The sequence below is a fragment of the Gekko japonicus genome, unplaced genomic scaffold (assembly GCF_001447785.1).
Source record: "Gekko japonicus isolate JY-2015 unplaced genomic scaffold, Gekko_japonicus_V1.1 scaffold904, whole genome shotgun sequence".
Classification (NCBI taxonomy): domain Eukaryota; kingdom Metazoa; phylum Chordata; class Lepidosauria; order Squamata; family Gekkonidae; genus Gekko; species Gekko japonicus.
This window is the reverse complement of record NW_015161976.1, coordinates 356,883-379,378: the sequence shown is the minus strand read 5'-3', so window position 1 is coordinate 379,378 and position 22,496 is coordinate 356,883. Positions and strand designations below refer to the sequence as shown.

General features: G+C 40.4%; 1 protein-coding gene across 2 annotated transcripts in view; it reads left to right on the top strand.

Moving 5' to 3' along the window:
• Positions 1 to 22,496, top strand: part of OSBPL3 (oxysterol binding protein like 3) — a 75,485-nt gene that overhangs the window by 26,912 nt on the left and 26,077 nt on the right. Inside the window, exons 5-11 of one of the 2 annotated variants that reach the window (XM_015429749.1) lie at positions 1,348 to 1,512; positions 3,242 to 3,368; positions 4,906 to 5,009; positions 5,122 to 5,214; positions 8,386 to 8,539; positions 10,468 to 10,598; positions 17,555 to 17,662. In XM_015429749.1, coding sequence (XP_015285235.1) covers positions 1,348 to 1,512; positions 3,242 to 3,368; positions 4,906 to 5,009; positions 5,122 to 5,214; positions 8,386 to 8,539; positions 10,468 to 10,598; positions 17,555 to 17,662 — 882 coding nt within the window. The remainder of the gene's footprint in view (positions 1 to 1,347; positions 1,513 to 3,241; positions 3,369 to 4,905; positions 5,010 to 5,121; positions 5,215 to 8,385; positions 8,540 to 10,467; positions 10,599 to 17,554; positions 17,663 to 22,496) is intronic. The other variant, XM_015429750.1, reaches the window with a different exon arrangement.

The following is a 22,496-nucleotide window of genomic DNA, read 5'->3' as shown; positions in this document are numbered from 1 at the left end:
TTCAAAGGCAGTATATGGAATGACTCCACAGCCATGCAGGTCTAGGTGAGACAGATCCAGCTTCCATTCCTGATGCTCCAGTTCTCAGATGTCATAACAAGCTGCAGCTAAATTCCAATTTTGCATGAACACAGCTTGTTGCAGTGCTGATATGTGCCCCTTGTTCCTGCCACTTTCTTCCTCCCATCTTGCCTGGAACTTAATGCAATCCTGCTCTGGTTGATGGCTGGCTGAACTGGAGTTTGTTTACTCCACACGAAATGGTAATTTAAGTGACGATTAAATTGTGCAGAATCCAGTTCACTAAAGTGCCTGTGTTCAGACATGGTGAGTTGGAGCTATCACGCCAAAATGTGTTCAGTCAAACTCCATGCACTAAAGAAGGAGGGAAGTGGAATGGGTGAGGGCATGCATGAGAACAGCAATGTGTTTGTGTACCATCTGAGTTTAGTTGCAGCTTGCCTTGATGTCTGAATGCAGTACACAATCAGTTTGGCTTTAAGCCTTCAGTACGAGATTTTCTTAGAGAGAAAAAGGCTTTGGCTCCTATCAATGCTTTGGAGTACAGTTCAAGCTTTTCCTTTAGTATTGCAGTTCTTAAGATAGTGATTCTCAAGCTGGCATTCATCTGTGATTTCAGTAGAAGCTATGCTGCATCCTTGGATGGGGACATAGCCCAGTCCTCTCCCATTCAACTCAATGGGGCAACGCAGTGCCTAAGCCTCCTCAAAAGTGTCTGGTAGTTGCATGCTGCTGCTGTGGAGATCCAAGTCTCTGCCTGGAAGTGTCAGAATATGCACTTATCAGGCTTCTGTTTATATAACACAACTTGTTAAGACCTGCAAATGCAGCCACTGCAAATTACAGTGTTATATTGGTCATGACTTTATCCTTGCTTCGATGGCCCCAAGCACAGCTGATTGAAACATCTTAGGGAGCAGGCTGTGGTCTCTCGTCTCTTCTTCTCCATGGCCTATATACAGTCTCCCTTACCTGCCTCTTCAATCTGTGGATGCTCTCTTGCCTGTGCCAGGACTTTGCTTACTCACCCACAGCATCTTTCGGCCTTCATTTGTTTCACACACACATCCTGAGTCCACTGTCCTGAGAAGCAGCAGCAGGTTACCACAGCATCACTGGGAAAAGCAAATCTCTTCCATTTGCTGCAGAAAAACTTCTTGGGGGCTGTATAGGCTCACGTAGTGGCACTGTGGATCCAGGCTATAAAACAGCACTTGAGGCAGAATTGCTACTGCTTTCCTAAGCACTGAGCATAAGTCCTGTTATTCTTAATTATTGTTACCTGTGGAATATATTCTTTGTATAATCCATACTATTTCCCCCTAGGCAAAATCTCAGGAAGTCTTTGATGAGTGGGTAGCAAAGTTGCGCCATCACAGAATGTATCGTCAAAATGAAATTTCCATGTTTCCACATGATATCAACAATCATTTCTTCCCAGCATCCTCTGTTACGGAGTCTGGCCTTTTTGAATATACATCAAGCAGAAAGGTAGAAACAGTATAGATAATGGGCTTCCCTCTGGGATCGATTGGGTTTGATCTCTGAGTGAAGACTAAAACAAAGTGTGTAGATTGATGCTTTGATTAATCTTTGTGCTTAAACCATTATCAAAAACATTGTGTTGGCTTTTTATGTACAAGCGGATGTAAAGAATGTCGACATTCCTAGTTGGCACAGCAGAAATTGGGTGGTGTTCTGTTGACTCCCAGACATAATATAAAATGTCATAACATGGTTCAGCCATAACCGTGTACTGTTATGAGTCCAGTGGCTCCTTAAAGACCAACAAAGTTTTATTCGAAGTATAAGCTTTCATGTGCACACACACTAGTCATGACATCCTTGAGAGTCCCCAAGACCTCAGAGTGAAGAATGGAAGGGGCTGCTCCAACTTATTCCTCTGCATTTTCCCATGGCTGTGACCTTGGTGCTAGCTGGCAGAGTCACTGTCCTCATCAGACAGTTTCTGGGCCCTCTTTAAGAAGATTTAAGGGAGTCCCTGGTCTACTGCTAACCTCGGAAGCTTGATGGGAGAGCAGGAGGAGCCCCATCTGAATCATGTGGAGGCTCCCTGTACCCACCCCATGCTGTCCAAACTGGCAGTGTGCCAGCCAAGCAGCCCTACAGTCTTATCTCCTGATGAGCTGGCTGGGTTATGCCAAGCAGTCTGGATACTGGGGTGTCACTCTGCCTTTCTATGCCAGTCTGCCCTGCTGAGCCGTTGTTCATGAGGGTGGGGCTTGGCCACTGATCCACTTGTCGGGGCTGCTCCTGGTCTTGCCAGTTCTCTCTTGTCTTCCCTAGGCACTCAAGACTTGTAGGTAAGTCTGTCTGGCCTCTGCCACCAGACTCTTGGTTTGCAAGCTCCCTCCCAGCATAATGATGTAATTAAAAACTCCCAGTTTTGTGCAAACCATAGTTTGTCATTATGTCATAACCACAAAGGGTGCTTTGTTCTCTTCCCTGCAAACTAGAATTCCCAACTCCTGGTTGAATACTGATTCTGAATCCTCATTTATAAAGAAGAGAGCAATTCACAGTTTGCAATTCAGACTTAATGGAATTAAATCCCAGCATGCAAAGAGAGTGTAGAGAAACATGTGAGCATGAAGATCCTTCACCCCCAAGCTATGCAACCCTTGGTTTTCTATAATCTCTGAAATATGCTTTTCATTTGTCATAGTAAGTTTGGTAGCTTTTTTGGTATGCTCAGAAAATGCCTATCCAGTGGTCTTCATGGTGGGACATGGATTAGAAAAAAAACTTAATTGCTCTTGCCCAAACTAATTATATGTAGTTAAACTGCACCTCATGATGTATTGACAACTGATTACGGACTGGGCAGTGCTAGTGCACAGTAACACAATATGATAGTGTTTTGGTTTGGCATAAAAAAACTGAAGTTTTAAACTGGCTGTATAGGTAAGGCTTAACTACTGATAACAGCAGGGGGAAATCAGTAGCTTCATTTTGTGGTACAAGTCATGTGAGTGGGGGATTTAGACAATTTTCAGATCAATGCAGGTACAGGTACAGCTTTTGTTGCATGCAGTTTTTATAAATTTGAAGAATTACTTTTGCAAGTCTCCAGGATCTGTACTTAAGCCTTTGTACCTGGCGTTGAAATATACATTGGTCATAACAAAGCTATGCTGAATATTTACTTTTTGCACTGGAATTTTTCTTTTGATAAAGACATGTTGTTTCCATGGTACAGAGAGGCAGCATGACGCAACAGAATTCAGTGCAGACTGGAAGTAGTTTATCATTCTCCTACTTAAATAATGAGTCAAGGATTCCACCTTGGCTTCAGTCTTCTGAGGATATGGAACAATGCTCAAAAGGTAACTTAGGTATTTTGATTTCAGACCTCAGCTTGTTTTACTTTTTACAGCATTTTATTCCACAGTTCTCCAGAGATAGCTGTCTTTATGCAGTGCCTTTCTCATAAATCAACCTTTAACACAAACCTTTTTATAGCAAGATCTAGATTTGAGGTTGGGTATCAGTAATCCTCCAATCCCCACATACCTATCAATTGCTTCACCTTTAAAGGAATATATAATAAATATGGATAACTGAAGTCCTATTACTTTAAGCAGGATGTTGGCAAATAGTATAATACTGAAAGCCAGTGTTGTCCCCTCCTCTTTTTTTGCTCGGACAAATGCTTATTAGGTGTACTTTTCTTCTTTTTTTGCAGTCACTTAGCATTTTGTGTCCTTGGACTAAACCAGTGTTGTCCCCTCCTCTTTTTTTGCTCTTGGACAAATGCTTATTAGGTGTATTTTTCTTATTTTTTCACAGTCACTTAGCATTTTGTGTCCTTGGGCTAATCGGAGTTCCCCAGGTACAATGCAGGGACAAAAATCAGTATCACAGTAGCTGTGGGACCTTTCTGCCTTTGGCTTTTAAAGCAAATTGTTGTTGGGTGAAATACTCCATTTCTCCAGAATTACTGCTGCTACCTTCCTTAGGCCAAGGAGCGGGGGACTGAGTACTCTCAACCTCTTGTCATCCCTTGTATTGGTCAACCTGCACCTACCTACCTCCTCTAAGCTTTCAGAAACTTATTCTGAGCAAGCTGGAAGAACTAATAGGTCACAGATGTGGACAACCTTTTAAATACTTCTCCCACACTCTCTGTATAGCAGCTTGTTTTCTATTTGCAGGGAGAGAGATCTCAATAATGGGAGCAATAATGAGTAAAGAACTGTCCACCTCCCAATTTGGAGGAACCTTCTTCCCCGGTTTTGTTTACAGATAGCTCAGTTCTACTCAATGCATTATTAAGGTTTTTTCCTATTGTGTTTTTCTAACCAGGCAATACTTCTGATGCATGTTAAGATTTGGGTAATATTAGCAAAGCCCTGCTGTTTAAGAAAACTAATAATTATATTGAGAGCACATTACTGGATGACCTAATTATGCTAAAGCTAACAGATTGTGCATCCGTGTCCAGTTTAAAATTGTGAGTGGAGCAACAAATAAAAGCCAATTGTTTTCTAAGGTGTCAGTTTCCTCCCTATATCAGATAAGCTAATGGAACAATTTTTTGAGAGCTTTCATAAGTGATGCCTTTTTTCTCTGCTGTGAGTCAGCTAAATCCTACCACATTCTAACAACACTAAAACATGATGGATTGATGTAATAATTATTTTTAAAATAGCCTCCTGTAAAGATAAGAGCAGTATCTAATAGAAAGATATACCCTTTGCACCCAAATTACCCAGAAATCAGTTATAATGCAAAGCTGTGTTGAAAGATTTTAGCTGTGTGTCAAGTTTCTTCTGTTTTTCTAGTTGCGAGGCAAAACACACACATACACACACAAAACAAGAAAATGAAAAAAAACCCCACAATTTCCTTTATTCCAAACAGACCTTTCCCACTGTCATAACTATCTCTTGGACATGAGCCAGCTTTTGCAAAGCATGGAAGTTCTCCATAGGACCTACTCAGCACCAGCTATAAATGCCATGCAGGTGAGTTGTGAAAATTGCTACTTCTGCGGAACATGCTGCTGGCTGATGTTAGCATTTTTTCCTAGATTTGTGACAAATGGCCCTCTGCTCTTTCTCTTGTGCTTTTCTAAAGGGCATCCCTTTCGAAAGTCCTAAAAAAGAAAAAAGGACACACAGAAGATGGCGTTCCCGGGCTATTAGTAAAGATGCTAAAGGAATGTTACAGGTAACTGACATATTCTCTTCTTCCCTCCCTTAGCCTAACATACAATATGAATACACTTGTTGAGAGCTCATTTTCTGCGGTATAAGGAAGGTATAATTGATGGCCTTAGTAATTGCTGTCTATTGACAGATGGTTATTTTATATCGCTGGTATTAAGCAGCATGTAGGATGAGCGGAGAGTATGATATTAACTAAGTCAATGAGCCTCTCATCCATTGAAATTTTAACAGCATAATAAATAAGATTTATCTGTCTCTGAGTGGGTTCCATCCATTTGGAGAGCATGCATTTATCTTGTTTGCTGGGTTTATACAGATTGCCTCTGTGTGCAAGAGTGGAAGACTGCAGTGTGGGAGGGTACGTAGTGTCTCAGTCCTAAGCATCTCCAGATAAGGACCTTGGATAGTAAGGCAGGAAAAAGACTCTTATCTGAAGCCACAGAAAGCTGCTTCTAGAGGGTTTTGGACTAGATGGACAGTATTCTGTTTTAATACACCTTGTGGTGTAGGGTAGGCAGTAGTCAATTGATGTTACTGATAAGCTGCCCATGTTTGTTTTATGGTCAAATGCTGTCACATGTTCCACATAGTCAAGAATGCTGTCATAATATGTGTGATATACCCATCATCTGATAGCAAAAGGAGGAGTAATGGTGTCTTGCTTCCTATTCCTGAAGGAATCAGGGCTGCGCCTCTGTGTCTATGTATCCTCCTTTCAGGGGCAAGCACTATCTGCCCTATACCTTGCTCTGAAGAGCTGCTATTCTTGCCTTCAATTGAGCTGCATGGCTCATCTTTTCTTACTGGTTGTGTGCTGTATTTGTAGTTCCTTAGATACTTCTTCAGCTCAGAAAGAAGGCATAAAGCAAACTCACACAAGTAGCTATGAGAAGGTCTCTGGTGCTAGGCTTGTCACCTAGCCAGAATTTGAGCATCTAGGCTGTTTGAGACCCCAGCGCCAACCTGTGTACATAATGAGTTAACTAGTCATGGCTACTAGATAGGTGCAAGCAAACCAGCAAACTAGAACAGAGCTCAGACCTCTTCCCTTCAGTCAACTGATGGCCTGGATTAAGATGGCTGGGAGCTTCTTGAGCTGCGCAGCATTTGTGAGGTGACTCTCACCATAGGCTGAAAGTGAAGCAAAAGAACACCAGGTTTCAGTTGCAAGATAAAGTAGTTTACGCACGCTTAGCAGCATTTTGTCCTCTGGTCCCTTTTTGAAGGAGATCTTTTCCTGGGGGAGAACAGAAGAGGAATTTTATATGTATACCCAAAGCAATTCAGCCCTAGGGCACCACAGTGCATATAAGCAAAAAGTGGCATAAATCACAAAGTACCCAACAGTTGGGACTACTACTGAGTCAGCTAAATTAGCCAGAGGGGCCTCCAAATGCTCTAGCATGGCATTCTGTAAAGCTTCCTAGATTAACTATTCTAGTAGTTTTTGCAGTTAGCTTAATTATTCCCATTGTTCTCCACCATTTATTGCTTTAAATGTTTGATAGTATTTGACTAGTTAGTTGACCAAGTTGTTTTGGGTGTGTTGGGTCACTGGTCAAGCACCAGCCCTAATATACTGTCCACTGTGCTTTGCCATGGCTGTGCTCCAGCCTAGCCATCCCATCCCTTGCCTTTTGTTTCCCCACACTTCCAATCCCTTGGATCCAGCAAAACGTTTGGTGAGGAGCTGGAGCACAATTTTGCAGGTGAGTGACTGCTAACTTCCTCCCACAAATTTAAGAAGGAATTTCCAAGGCAAGGCAGGAAAAAGGTACTGCTCGTCTGAGTAAGATAAGAATAGCAGAGACCAAGGAGAAAAGGGTGGCAGAGAAATTTTAGCTGCAAGAGAATTTATTCCTGCCATGATCTTTCAGATGAACTGAAATCTAGTCACAATAAAACTTTGGTCATGTTCTCAAACCATCCTGCATTTTTGCACAAACCCTTCTAGTATACATCCAGCAGCCCTGACTGTTACTGTTGATTTTGATGCCAGTATTTAGTATAGGACACCAAAGTGTTATGGAGCCTACCCAGAAGACCCATGTCAAGAATGATCAAGTGAGGACCTCAATGTTCCCTCTAAGCTGAGTTAGTGTGAGCTAGCTCACACTAACTCAGCTTAGAGGGAACCCTGGAGGACCTGTAAGGACAGAGTTAAATGGCCATGCAGCTGTGTGTACTGTGAAGCTGAGGTATTGAGAAGCTTTTCATGAAAATAGACTTGGAGGTAACATTTGGAGATGGAAGTGGCTCAGTTAATAGGGAAAGGGGTTTTTAGGCACAAGGTAAAGAGGCACAGAGAAGTGAGTGGGAGAAGGAAGCAAAAGTGGATCATTGGTAGGGGTCTCCAACCTTTTTGAGCCTGTGGGCACTTTTGAATTTTAGGAAAGGGTAGTATGCACCATCATAAACAGCTGCTGTGGGAGCACAGCTTGTCATAAAATTGTTCCCATGTGGGGTTTGATTCTATGGCCAAGTCAAGGGCAGCCAGCTATAATGCATCTGCCTGGGATCAGCTTAGAGCTCAGCTGGTCAATCAGCTGGTAGGAAGTGACCCAAAGCTCCCTATCTTGTCCCCCGATCCATTCAAAGACCTTTGGATTTTATTAAGAATCAAGCAGTAAGTGAGCACTGGGAAACACATCAGTGGCTGTTGTAGTGCCATTGGGTGCTGTGTTGGGGATCATTTAAGTATAGAGAATGAATGAAGGCAACAGAGCTAAGTACTGAGTATTTTCATTAGAGAGACAAAACATTTCAAACCAACCTAGAGAAGGGTATGGGTGCAGAGCCTTAAGGAGAGAGGAGGTGATTTGAGAACCATAGCTCAGCATAGGCATACCAAATAACCTGAAGTGGGGTGAAGGGGAATCCAAGATGCGAAACCAACAAGAAGACGGCAGTCATTTAAATGGGAGACAAGCAGCACCACTTCAGAATTCTTATGCATTCAAACTGGAAAATAACAATCTACAGCAAGGTTTCCAGAAACTTAACTAATGCTTCAGGTACTACACAGCAAATATCAAATGTATGAATCTTATCATTTAATCTGCAAGGGTCACAGTCCACTTCAGATCAGTGACTTTTCCTCCCTTTAATGTAATTTGCTGGCACTCAGAAACCTTTTGTACTAATACTGGAAGCTGATGTATATTCTTTGTAGGTACCAGCTGTTCGTTCCGTTCCATTGAGGTTACACGCTTCCAATCCTAATTTATCTACAATAGATTTTGTGGAAGAGAAAGGTTACACTAATGGTTCTGAAACATCAGAATTTTCTAAAATGCAAGAGGACTTGTGTCATATAGCACATAAAGGTAAATAGAGTTTTGTTCACTGTAATACAGGTAAAGATCATGACAATTAATTGTGGGTTTTGTGGGGGGAAAATGATTCCTCTATCTCTGTCTCTCCTGTTGTCTCCAATATGTTAAAATGTTCAAAGTATGCAACTGATTTGAACATTGAACTTTTAAAAAAGCTTTAAGTGGACACCAGATAATCCTTTCTTACTATTGTGGCCTTATCAGAATGTCTATAGACATGTTAAGCATGTCATCTAGAAAGGAACAATACAGTGATTATTAAATACTTTCTATTCATGATATATCCTGGTAGATCTTTGCATTTTTATTAATAATGTGTATTGATTTTTGTGATAAGCCAATCCAGTTGGACTGAAATCTTTGGGATCTGCTAACCTGAAAAATATATGTTAAAACCAGTATTTAAAATGCAGCTGTACATCACATCTGGCTTATGCATACACATGCTCCGAGTAGCTTGCTAGATTTCAAAGTTGGAATTTGTGATGTAAGGGGGTTGCTATGGTAGTAACCTATTTTTAGTGAATGCAGAATAGAAAATTCATTTTATGGAGTTAGCAGGCCAGCACAAGCTGGCACTTGTTAGCCTTAAGAAAAACTAAATAAAAAATCAGTAGTTAAACTTTGCTACTGTGAATGTATATATTCATTTTTAGCAGGGCTCTAGTTGCAGTGGAAAGAAAACACAGATGCTGCTTCAGGTCTTCTATACACAGGAAATATTTCTAAAAGCATTCCACTAAACATAGGAAATATCCCATTATTTCACTTTCAACTCAAATAAAGCAAAATTCCTTTGAATCAGCATATTGCTCTGTATGATTAACCTTGCTTGCTGATTTTTAAGAGTTGATTCACATGACAGTTCTTGGTAGTGAAGAGTACTGGTACAAGTTGCATCTCATAAACAAAATGACTATTTCGTTCTATTATACGGAGATGAGAGTGTACAACCCAAGTCTTCTGTTCAGAGTTGGTTGTATGAATCATTCCATACAGATTCTCTGTGTTAGTAGGCTATCTTTAAAGGGAATGAGATGATCATATTCACACGGCAATTGCAGCTGGCTGTTTGAAGCTTTTATTCTATGGCAACTCAGAGTAGTAGCCCTTTGTGGAAGGAAGTGCCATATGATGAGATTATCATTAAGTGAATGGGAACTTAGGTCATTTGAATCCTCCATTAGCTGCAGTTGCTTTGTTTCCTGATATTCCATATTGATATCATATTTGGTTATTTTTCTTCAAAGCTGTCCATGGAATGAATATAATTAGCCTAACAGTTAGCTTTGCTGTCATTACTTGCTATTGAATTGTACTTAGCTGTTGAGCGAAGAAATGCATTGAAAGTCTTTTAATGCACTGAAATTATTTCGAAACTCATCTCAAATTGAATGTTCACCATTGCAAGTCATCAAAAGGCCTTGTGGTGCATAGGATAGCGTTCGGCTAGGGAGACCTGGTTCAGATCCCTGGTCCACTGTGGCTCACAGTGTGTGACACTGTCCGTATCACTGCCTAGCTAGCCCACCCCACAAAGGATAAAATTGGATTACCTAATGAACACCATCCTGACTTCCAGGATGCCAATGTAGTTAAATAAAACACTACTTCACCTATCTGGTTGTGAGCTAATATTCTTTCCTGGCTATAGTTATGTTGCACACTTTATGAAATAGTGTATGCTGCTTGTTGGATTTATTGTGCATTTCACAGGCTGACTGAATTTAGGACTGTATCTATTTGGGAGAGATCAGTAGTTTAATCATGTGCATTGCTTACCCATTTAATTAAAACTCTTAAGGGCTCAGCTGCATGAGATGTGGAGAGTTCTGTGAACAGTGCACTGTACTGCTATGTCTTGGTCTGTAGACAGTGGCCTTTCTGTAACCTAGACCACTTTTGCTATGTTTTTATAGTGTACTTTACCTTAAAGTCGGCTTTTAGTACGATATCAATGGAGAGAGAGAAACTGAAGCAGCTGTTTGAACATGATTCAGCTTCATCTCCATCTGCTCAGATAGTTGGACTGAAGAATGCCTTATCATCTGTAAGTTACCCATGTTGATAGTCCTATAAGTTGCTCATTAACTTTCCTTTTGGCTTAAAGCACATGAAAATGAGAGCATAAGAATGATGTAAATGTAAAGGTTTCCCTTGCTCGAAAGCCAGTCAAATCCAACTCTAGGGGGTGGTGCTCATCTCCGTTTCCAAGCTGAAGAATCAGCGCTGTCTGAAGACGTTTCCGTGGTCATGTAGCCAGCATGACTAGACGCCGAGGCACACAGAACACTGTTACCTTCCCACAGAAGTGGTACCTATTTATTTATTTGCAATGTCTTGCTTTCGAACTGCTAGGTTGGCATGCATATATAATCTGAGTTGTTGTGCTCTCAAATCTTGATATGTGCATTAAGTTCAATAGCCAAACACCAGTCATTATAATGGACAACTGCAAGAGGATGCAGTGTGTTACACGCTTGCCTAAGATATACGTTGTACGAGTCACAACTGCAATGTTTACAAATGCAATTGCTTATTTTTTGAATGGCGGCCACTAAGAGAAAGTAAAGGGGCATATTTGGGAGGAGGATTGACCTGTGCCTTGGGCCAGCTCTGTGATTCCCACCCACCCCCAGTCTTTATTGTGTCTCACATTGCAATCCTTTTACTTTCTCCTGTGAAACTTAATAGGAAGCACTGGGAAATAACTCAGTGCTCCTGTCTGTATAGCCCTCTATATATGTAGATGAATAGACTGAAATGGTTCTAATAAATATTTCAATCATGAATGTATTATCGTTGACCAACAGACACTAGCAAAAAATTTTGGTGGTCCCCAGCTTACACTTGGTTTTTTTGTAAGTTTCTTATTTATGAAATCTATTTCCCTCCTCTCTGTACACACATAGCCTACAAAGCTGCTTTCAAACATAGATCAACAACAGTACAAATAGACTAAAACAATGGACAATTAAAATAACTTCACAATCGAGAATCAGAGCATCAGAGCATCAGTGTTCAAGCAACACAGCAAGTTGAGGCATGAAAGATTAGTAAGCAGTTACTAGGGGTGTGCAAAAACCAGTATTATTCGGGTTTGGGTATATTCGGGTTTGAGTATATTGAAAATGAAAAATATTGGTGTTTCCCAATATTGCTGAATTCCAATACTGGTTTGGTATTCAGATTCGGTAAAATTTTGGCTCCATTGTACCTTATGGGGACCATTATAGTCAACTGACTAGCTGTAAAATTCTTATATATGAAATGATTGATATACTTGATATACTCAAAATGTTCTACAAAATCAAGCTATAAACTAGCTTTAAAGGGTAGTACTCTGTTGCATGGCAGGTCAATTGCTGTATCCTATCCTTTTGATACCAGTTCTACTCCTAGAGCTCTAAATCACTGTACTTTTTGTTCCTCACAAATCCTGCCTTGATTGCTTTTAACAGGTTTAAAATATTGTTCAGCCAGTACTTAGATGGAAGGCTGAGCTATTTTGGCATATCTTATGAAACTGTTTGAAATACTTCCTTTTCCCCTTTCAGTTCTACTGTGTCTCAGCAGGCTGGTAGCATTTATTCTTCAATTAGCTTTATGCAAAGAGGCCTGGCCTTTGAAAAGTCAGGGTGGTGGAAGCCCCTGTCAAATTCACCACATCTCTTCTCAGCTGTATCCCAGCTGTTCTTATGGAAAGTCGCCCATTAACCTATAGAGCCAAACTGAATCTCGATGTTCAGAAGCCCTATACATCTTGGAGCAAACAATAGTGCCCGGGTAGTCACCTTCATGTCCTGCTTGTGAGCTTCCCAGAGGCATTTAACTGAGCACAGTTGGAAAGAGAATGCTGGACTGTATAGAAGTGTGACTGTTAGCTAGGAGGTGGAGGTAGGATCTTAGCCCCAACACTGACTGTAAAGCCATGTCAGTCCTCTTTCTTCCCTCCCCACCCCCAATACCTCTGAGTTCAGAAGAAAAACTTGACTTAATTTTATTACAATCCTAGATCAGCCAGCAATAGCATAATCAACAACACAAGAAAAAAACAAATTCTGGCAGCCATGCAAAGCAATATTTTTAGCATTATTTACCCCAGAGCACTTAATTAACTTATGGAATTCATACCTGCAAGTGAGGCCAATGGCTACTAACAGCCAGCCTGTCTATCTCTCTTCTTCTCCCAGCTTGAATGATCTCAGACAACCTCTGTGGAAGCACACTCTGTCAGCATCTTTTGTACTCCTATGGAACATATTAACTTGGAGCTTCATAATACCATGTACTCATGGATGTGTTGCACGTGCATCACAAAGAGTGTGGTTTAATTATTTCTGTATGCATTGTGCACGTGGGCAATCTTTATCAACATTCTACCTGTTCAGCTGGTGGTATGCCTTATGTAAGAAGCCACTTTGACTATGAAAGTATAAGAAACTGAATTTTAAACAAAAATACCATCTATTCTTTACTGTGAGATATATAATAGATTTTATTTTAAATTTTGGTATATCAAAGCTATTATTAGCAAGTAGAAACGATGAAATATTTAACACAGAATATGTAGCAATGATGAAATTAATAATACAGCTGTAAAATAGGTTAGTTAGAAAATCTGGAATTCAAAATGCCTGAAATTTCTTAAAAATTATAATGAAGGGGAAGTTGGGGAGAAATATTTTCTGTTTTATATACCCCATAATGTACAACAACCTTTGAGAGAGAGAGAGAGAGAGAGAGAGAGAGGATAACAGTGAGAGAGAGAGAGAGAGAGAGAGAGAGAGAGAGAGAGAGAGAGAGAGAGAGAGAGATGTATATATGTATATAATTTGTTTTAGAACCCTTCGTTCCTTTTTTATTACTATCTTGTTTTTTAAAATAAACATATATTAAAATACAATACATAAATATATTAAAATAAAATGTATGTAATACTTTTATTGACAGTGGTACACATACAAAAATTGAGTTTGCTGCATAAAATGCATGGCCACTTACTGAGAAATTCTTGCCCATTCACAGAGAGACCAGGAAAAGCAGAATGATCTTCCATTCCTCAGGACCTAGAATACAATACTTAAAGCCATTGTCTGCTTTCCCTCATTTATTTATTTGACAATCTGTGTAAGACAACTGAGTTTTGATGGAGGAAAGTAAAACACTTTGCAGGAGCCCAAACCCTCCTCTGCAATTCATCCAAAGAGCACATAAGCAATAACTTGCATAGCTGTAGTGAAGTTGGGGGGAGGCATCTATTTAATGTTAACTATTGCTCTAGCATTTTTTTTTTTGCCTGTTTATAGTAACATCTCTGTGTAGTAACTTTTTAAATGAAACTTTTGATGGACTCTCACTAGCAATATGAAAGTAGAAGGGGCCTCATGTTAAGAGCCATTGGGGGTTCTTTCTTAAACAAATACCAAGATTCTTCAACCGGAGAATCCAAATTCTGTGTCACAGTAAATAATTGAATATGTCTCAAGGTATATTTTCTGGGTTTTGGATAAGGTATTGTGCTCCTAATGAAGGCTGAAATTCTTGGATAATTGCGCTTCATGCTGGATAGCTGGTTTCTTTGTGACAGTCACAGTATCATAGAGTTGGAAGGGGACATACAGGTCATCTAGTCCAACCTCTTGCTCAGTGCAGGATCAATCTAAAGCATCCTGCATATATATCAAATTCCCATGGCTTTGCTTAGGATTGCTGCAAATCTGTTGAGCCAGTGTGGGGTAGTGGTTAAGACTGTTGCACTACTATCTGGGAGAACCGGGTTTGAATCCCCACTTGTGCCATAGGAGACCTTGGGCAAGTCGCACTCTCTCAGCCTAACCTAACCTCATAGGGTTGTTGTGAGGGTAAAATGCAGGAGAGGAGAATTATGTTAGCTGCTTTGGGTCCTGGATGACCTTGGGCAAGCCATAGTTCTGTCAGAGCTGTTCTCTCGAGGACAGTTCTGGAAAGAGCTCTCTCAGCCCCACTTACCTCACAGGGTGTCTGTTGTGGGGAGGGGAAGGGATACGAGTTTGTAAGCCGCTCTAGGACTCCAAGTGAAGGGTGGGGTATAAATCCAGTCTCCTCCCCCCCCACTGGGGGGAAAGGCAGGGTACAAATGAATTAAATTGAATTTAAAAAATCAATCAAAATATTCCATGTTGCTTGTTCACACAAATAAATAACAAATCTGATAGTCACTGCCTAGAATGAGGCTAATATCTGGGGCAATATGTTCTGGGAAGAAATATTGATCATAGCTAAGCATCTCCAGGAAAGGTTGAAGTGTTGGCAAAGAAATTGTGTAAACAAATGACCCTGCCAAATTCTGCTAGGATTGGAAGGACATTCTGCAAGTAGACCTCTGGCTGTATTCCAGTAGATTCTCTCTCCTCTGTGTGGTCATCTGATCTTTTCTAATTAAAAAATATTAGATGTATTTCATTCTTTCTCCCAAAGGATTCATTCTGGTCAGGCAGTTAGACTGACACCAGGCATCTGATTGAAGTCCCTGGTTCTAAGCCATCAGTATAGATTTTTAAATTTTTGTGGTATTGATTTAAGGATGTGATGCCAGAGGGCACAGACTTTGAAGGAAAGCTTGGGCCACTGCCTCTACTTTCATCATGTCCTGGTTTGATTTAATGCTTGTGCCTTCTTCAGGGTTATTAGATACCTAAGCTTAGAAACATCATTTTGTTTCTCTCTGGTTCTCCTTGATCATTATTGATTGGTGAAATTGTATTTTGTTGATTTAAAAATGACAAAAGATGGAACATGTTGTTCCATGTCATAACAAAAAGAAGCTCTGCCATCAGCAAAGAGGTTCTTCTGCTGCAGTGTTAAGAGCGGAGAACATCCAAGGGACTGAAACAGACACAAGAAATCCAAACATGGAATGAAGTTGATCTCACAGTTGCAGGATTTTGTGGCTTATTAGAATTCTTGGCTACATGTATAAATCAGATCCTGGTATTGCCAACTCACCTGGTAGCATGGAACCTTGTGAACTTGCAGCTAACCACTTACAACTGACAGCCTCTTCTAGAGCTGTTCCTGTCCAGTTTCCTTCCAAGTGATTTGGTAGATTAGTGAAATATATCCAGAAAATCAAGAAATAGCAAATGGAAAACTGAGTGTCATAGGTACATTGAAAATTGTGGGACCAGGGGGGGGGGATAACTAATCATAGGAAGAAAATATGAAGTGGGATGCTGCAAACAGGCTCGACTTTATATCTTGGAAAAGAACCTTTATCTGTGCCCATCTTGTCAGGGGCCGGGCAAGGAAGAATGATGCTTCTCCTGACCCTTCTGTCAGTCTGTTCCCAGCTTTTCATCACTGAGGGATGGGGACGATTCTGTGCTAACTTTAGTCTGCAGCCAAATAGAAATCAATCCAAATAAGGCTCCATTTAGGGCAGCCAGCTGCAGAGCCCAGTGATTTTAAAGATCCAGCTAAGTCCCAAAAGTTGTTTGTACCCTTTCATTTTGTTTCCTGTCAGTGTGTGGGGTTGCAAGGAGATACATCAGAAATGACTCCAAAGATCTGGGCACGTGGGTTAATTAGCTACTTTCTGCCACATCTAATTTTGGCAAGAAGGCAATGGCAGATGTATTTAGGAATATAGAGTTAACAGCCATCAAATATTTTAAATTGCTTTTGATTTCAAGTCTGAAAACCTTTATTATGCTTGCAGAAATTATTCTGTAAATCTGTAAAGCTATGGTGTATAACTCAGGAAATGGTGAGTGCACTTCAAAACATTTCACATCTGAGTCACCTTTTCAGAAATGTGCTTCTGTTTTCATTTCTGTACATAACCCCGCTGTGGTATGTTTAAGTACAAATACAGAAAACTCTTGCTGTAATGCATTTAAATCTAGATTTTCTCATGGCCATGAACAAAGAGTTGTCTCAAAGCAGTGTCCCTCTCAGTAGATCATGTTATTAGTTGTTTTAACTGCTAGGAAAGTAATTAACAAATGTAAATTCCCAAGCGGTTAGTCATACTTGCACTAAAAATCATATTCTCTGTGAGAGAACCAAGCGTTACTCCCACTTTCTGAAGAGACTTGTTTGATCTTGCCCTGATTAGTCATACTGTCTAATGTTGGTTTTTATTACTGTGTCTGATGTGCCTTTCTTACTGTTATAATGGATTGGCCCTGCGTCATTCAACTATTAGATCTCTCTTATAGAAGATGAGCTAGCTTTTACATGATAACAGTTACTTTCCCAATCTCTTTTGGCTGACATAACTTGAAAGTGATGGGAATAAGGTCATGGTGACATTTCCATGTAGGAAACTGTTACTGGTATTCCCCCTACCACAGCACTAGGGGGAGCGTTTAGCTGTATTGTCTGCAAAAAGACTCATTTGCACCAATTTGTTGTCAGTTTCTAATGAAGCACTCTTCAGAATATTGAGAAATGTAAATTTCAACTTGATTAGTCACACTAAAAAGCAGTAATAATTCTGCTTGAGGAAACTAAAGGTCAGGAGGTGGATGTAACAATGGCTGATTTGATATTATATTGATTTGATATTGATTATAAGTTGCAGAAAAGTACAGAAGATGCTACAACCCATGTAATAGTATCTATGTACTACTGAGAAGGCCTTGTCTGATCTCATTGCTACATCTAGTTTTTTTGCATTCCAAGCCCTTCTTGAGAGAGTTATTGGAACCCATAACCAAATGGGAAGAGAATCACCTGTAGCCTCTTAAGTGGTGGATCACTTTGTTAACTAACCATCTGCTTGTAGAGGTGCTCTCTAACAGCTGCTGTTCAGTACACTTTTAGGGCAATCCTGGTCATCTAAATCCACCTCTTCCTTGAATCCAAATAGAAAGTGCAATTTTGAATTATTCAACATGCAGAAAGACCAATAGAAGCGCAAATGTCAAATTGTTTTTGACAGAGCTCTGTTCCTCATTTTGGCAGGATTAGCTAAGGCACCATATAGCCCAAATGTACTTTCTTTTGTCTTAAATATTCCAGGCCATAGCACAAAATACAGATCTTAAAGACCGGTTGCGCAGAATACATGCCGAGTCTATGCTCCTTGATTCAGCAGCTAATGCAAAATCCAGCCCAGATTTGGCAAAGGTGGGTATAGATTTCCTGTCTTTCTGCAAAGCTGTTTGTTGCATCCCCCTCCTACTCTGCTCCTACACCTGCTAAGCTGCATCTTGTCCTGTTTCAGTTCTCCCTTCAGTAGCATCTTCCCACATGCTATTTACTCTTCTGATACAATACTGTGGAGTGAATTGAGAACACTTCCCATGGAAAGAGAGATATTGTTGTGCATGTTTTTCTTGTACTGTGCCAGCTGGTGACTTCCTGCCATTCCATTTTCCTGTCGTTTACATGGCTAGCAAAATCCTCCTGTCACTCTAGTTTGGTATTACCAATCTACCTGTATACTCACTGTCCTACTAGCTCACTAACTAATTCCCTGTGCTACAGCTTTTGCACAAAAACACAAATGTAAAGAGACACAAACTGCTTTTTCTTTCTAAACAGTGAATTGGTTTCCCTGGCATGTATCCTGTCCTCAGACTTCCGGCAACTTAAGTGGGTCTTCATTAGAGGAAGAGCCACTTAAGGTGGGGAGAATCTTCTTAGGCCAAAGAAAGGCTTCCACTTTGCTCAGTGGACTGGTAGTATATGTTAGGGATGTGAGAGAAAAAATTTCCCCAGGTTCAGATATATTGGACCTGAAAATATTAGAATTCCAGATATTCCTGATTTCCAAATATTGGTATGGTATTCGAATTCGGGGGGGAGGTTTGGATTAATTTTTCAGGTCCATTATTCTCTATGGGGAATGGCTGGGAGGAAGGTACAGTTGTTTTTAAAGGTTTCCAGATGGCTGGGGGAGTTGTTTTTAGAGGTACATGCACCAAAATTGCAGCAGAGACGCTGGTGCCTGTCTTTTAAATAATCCTCAAGTTTCAAGTCAATTGGACCAAGGGATCCAATTTTATGGGCCCGTGAACAGGGTGCCCCCAGCTGTTCTCCATTATTTGGGAGGGGGGGCCTGCAAGCTGTTTGCAGGCAAAAAGCCATGCCTGCTTGCCTGCAGGTAGCAATCAGTGGCAAAAAGCAAGTTCAACACAACCATTGCAGAGCTCAGTAACCCCAGTGGAACCACAAGCCAATGTGCCAAGCCAAACAGAACCAAAATCAAGCCAGACAATCTCTGCAGTGGAAACTGAAGGGGGGGGGCAATTTTCAAGCCCAACACAACCAGTTATACTGTGCAGAATGCCCAGCATAACCCAGGGACACTGGTATTGCAAGCTTAAAAGGACTGATATCAAAGCAAAGAGTCACAACAAATCCAGGCAAGGGGTGTGTGTATGTGAGGTGAAGTACCCTAAATTCCCCTTATGGTTTAACATGAATATTAGGAGGCCTAGTCCAGCTCACAGGTGTTCATGATCTTTGTGTCCCTGCAGTTACCATCCTTAACTCTTTCAAGACCAGACTCAAGAATGTGGTAATTGGTTAATCATGAGAACATGTGCTCAGTTGCATAATCAGATGTGAAGGGGGAATTAGGAGCAGTTGTCAACATCCTCTGGAAAGTTCCTCAGAAAAAGATCCCTGATTAGACCAGAGTGAACACCTGCTGCCATAGGGTAGAAAACTATAATAGGGTGAGCAGTTGCCAACATCCTCTGGAAAGTTCATCAGAAAAAGATCCCTGATAGACCAGAGTGAACACCTGCTGTCATAGGGTAGAAAACTATAATAAGGGTATAGGCCAGAGAGAATCATGCTAACACCATGCTAGTACGCTTTGATATGTTCTGCTGCATCATGATGGACTGCTACATATAGAACGCTTTTATGCTCCTGCTTAGATTTTATTAGATAGAAAGGTTAGCTTCTTTGTTTTCTTGTTACTAAACTGTTATTGTAATGTGTAGTGAATTCTTTAAACCATTTAATAAACCTTTATATATTTTTACAAGGTCTGTTTTACTTGTGTGCTTCCAACCTCAAGGGCTCACAGGTCTAGGAAATTGTTCAGGGGTTCCAAACAGGGAACTAGGAGCAATAACCCAGGGGGACCCAGGCTCCGGGCTCTGATGGGGATTTTGCAAGCTCTGTGCAAGAAAATGGGAATGGAACACAAAAGAACTTGGAAAAGAGGGGAACCTCTTGAAACTGACAAGACTAATTTGAAACTGACAAGAGCAGTGGGGAAGCCCATAGAAACCCAAGACATCCCTCCCCCTTCCGGTTTTCCAAAGAATCTCAGGTATCTTTGGGATGCCAAAAATGCCATATATTTTTGGCTTGGGTGTATCTGAATGCATGCCTAGTATACATGCGAATAACTCCTACTAACTGAGGAGTCTCGTACAGGTGGCAGAAGCTGTGCTTTGTTCTGTTAGAGGAAGACCCCCTCACTTAGCAGAAGGAAGTCATTGGATCTAATCCTCTGCAGCATGTTAGTTTGAGAAGTGTATTTCACAAAAGCGATCAACAAAGAGCACTCACTGATGTTAATTTTAAAAAAAATTATGTGAAAGCCAAACTCTTGCTTGAACTGAACTTTCCCTGTTAGTTGCTAGGCTTGGGTCTTTTAAATCAGAATTTCTGGAATGTGTTCCTATGACTAGCAACTGAGACAGCTCAGCCAAAGTAATGTGAATGGAGATATATTTATAGATAGACTGTGGTTTGTTTTTTTTAAATGAAGAAAGCAGGTGCTATATTACTCTCTAAATGGTGCAAAAATTTCTTCTGGGTACAGAGGCTGATTGATAAGTCAAATAGGAATTGTCAGACTGATTTTAATCCCCTGATTAACATTTTGTAAAAACATTTCTTTCCACAAACTATGGGAGTTGTACTGTACTCTGAAGGCAGGAGAGATCCAAAGTTAGTCTAATATAAGGAATGTTCCTATTGCAACTCAGGTGTACCCTTTCTGTTGCAATGTGACTTCTGTTTAAGGCTTGTGGGACCTGCTACTCCATTGGAGGCAGAGCGCTGACTAACATGGTAGGTGTGAACTTACCTGGATATGAAAGATGAGGCTTTGGAGAAGTAGTGGAAATTTTTATCTTGGCAGTTAAGGGGGGGGAAAGCTTCTCAAAGTAGGGCTTACTTTATACAGTTTATGCCATAAGGTACAAATGAAAAAAGCATTGAAAGAGCAGTGCTCAATTACATTCAGAGAATCTGAGAAATCTTTGCCCAGTCTTGCTTGGGATGTATTTCAGTCTGCCCCTGAATAATCCTGACACTATATATTAGAATCTGTTTGTCCCTTTCAAATCCCAAGCTTTTCAGAGTGATTTATTTAGGAAGTATTGATTTTATTGTGTGGAGAGTTATAATTGATCTGTTTGTGTTGAAAATCATTTGTGAATTATTCTTTAATATAAATTTCAGACTGTTGTCTTCTTCATTTGGCCTTGAGTACTTACAGCTTGTTCTTGAACAAAGTTTTTCCACTGGAATGAATTGTATTGCTGTCTTACTAAGTATTGTTGTGAGGATTTGTCTCTTAGCCACTGTTTCCCTGTAATCTGTATGGAAGAAAATAATCTACTATGCTGGTTTTTGCTGTGAATAAACTATATGTATGTAGTCTGCTATCAAAGTTGTTGTTTCCCTATGAATTTGTCAATAGCACCACAAAATCAATCCCCTGACTTATTCTAGTAAATTTTTTGGATGCAAATTTAAATCCAGTCAAAATGTACGGTTGTCAGGGTTTCATGTAGCATCTAACCCTGTCAATGTGTCACACTCCACTTCCGAGCACAGTGAAAAACATAGTTGTTGCATAAGATTCAGATCTGTTTATCTAACGTAACACTTGTAGCAAACTGAAATCACTGGTGAAGCTATGTCCACAAAGAGTACTTGCTAGAAGTGTTGATCATTGCAAATGTTAATCTGCAATGCATGGTGTAAAGGTTTTCTTGTTCCATAAATTATTGCAAGCTTCCTAAAGGAAGATAGACCCAGATGGCTAAATAGTGCCTATTCTTTCAGATGGTTTGGAATCAGCTCTATGGCCAGCCAATACTGAAAGCTTCCTTCCCTGGAAGTATAATGCAAACTTTAGAATGTCACTGGCCAAAGAAATTACAGGAAACTCTCACAGAATTGTTGAGATGGATTCCTGCAGTGGCAAGCTACTACCAACTCAACATGGGAAATGCATGTGTGAGTCTTATAAATGAATATTCACTTACAAACAGAAATACACCCATTATGCCTGTATTGTTTACACTAGATCTCAGTAACTGGGATTCTAAATCATAGTTTAACCCTGGTTTAGAAATCCCTTTTTAGTGGGAAAGAAACCCCAGTTGTAAAAGCATCTGCATTCAGATTTTACAACAAACTGAAATTCAGTCAAAGACTTCTGAAAGGAGGAAGTCCTCAGACATGCTCCATGTGCAAGCTGTTTGTTTGTTTTTGGTGACAGTTGAATAGAGCCATTGACATGCCCCCTTGGCATACCTGTGCCATTTATGAACTTTATAAAAGGTTTTATTACTTTATTTGTTTTAGAGGCCAAGTGCAAGGAGCATTCAAAACAGAACAAAACAAACCCAGTGATGACTATCAGCAAGGCGAGCTTCTGTATAAGCAATGTGACACCATTATGTGACCTCTCATCCAATTTACAGCTTATTTAGATTTTTGTAAGGCTCTAAATTTCCATTATCTAGCACTGGAATGCAACATCTTTTATATATCCTCTTGTAGCCAGACCTCCCTGCCCCATTCCAGTTGCATTATGTGACAATGGCATATGGCGCCGCAGGTACTGGCTCAGAGCCAGTGCAAAATCTAATAATCCTAGTATTATTCAAAGACTAGTAAGGAAAGCCCGTCGTGGCGGTAGACGACGGGCCCTAGATAGGAAGGAAGGGCGAGTGGAAGGGAGGAATGGAGAAGAGGA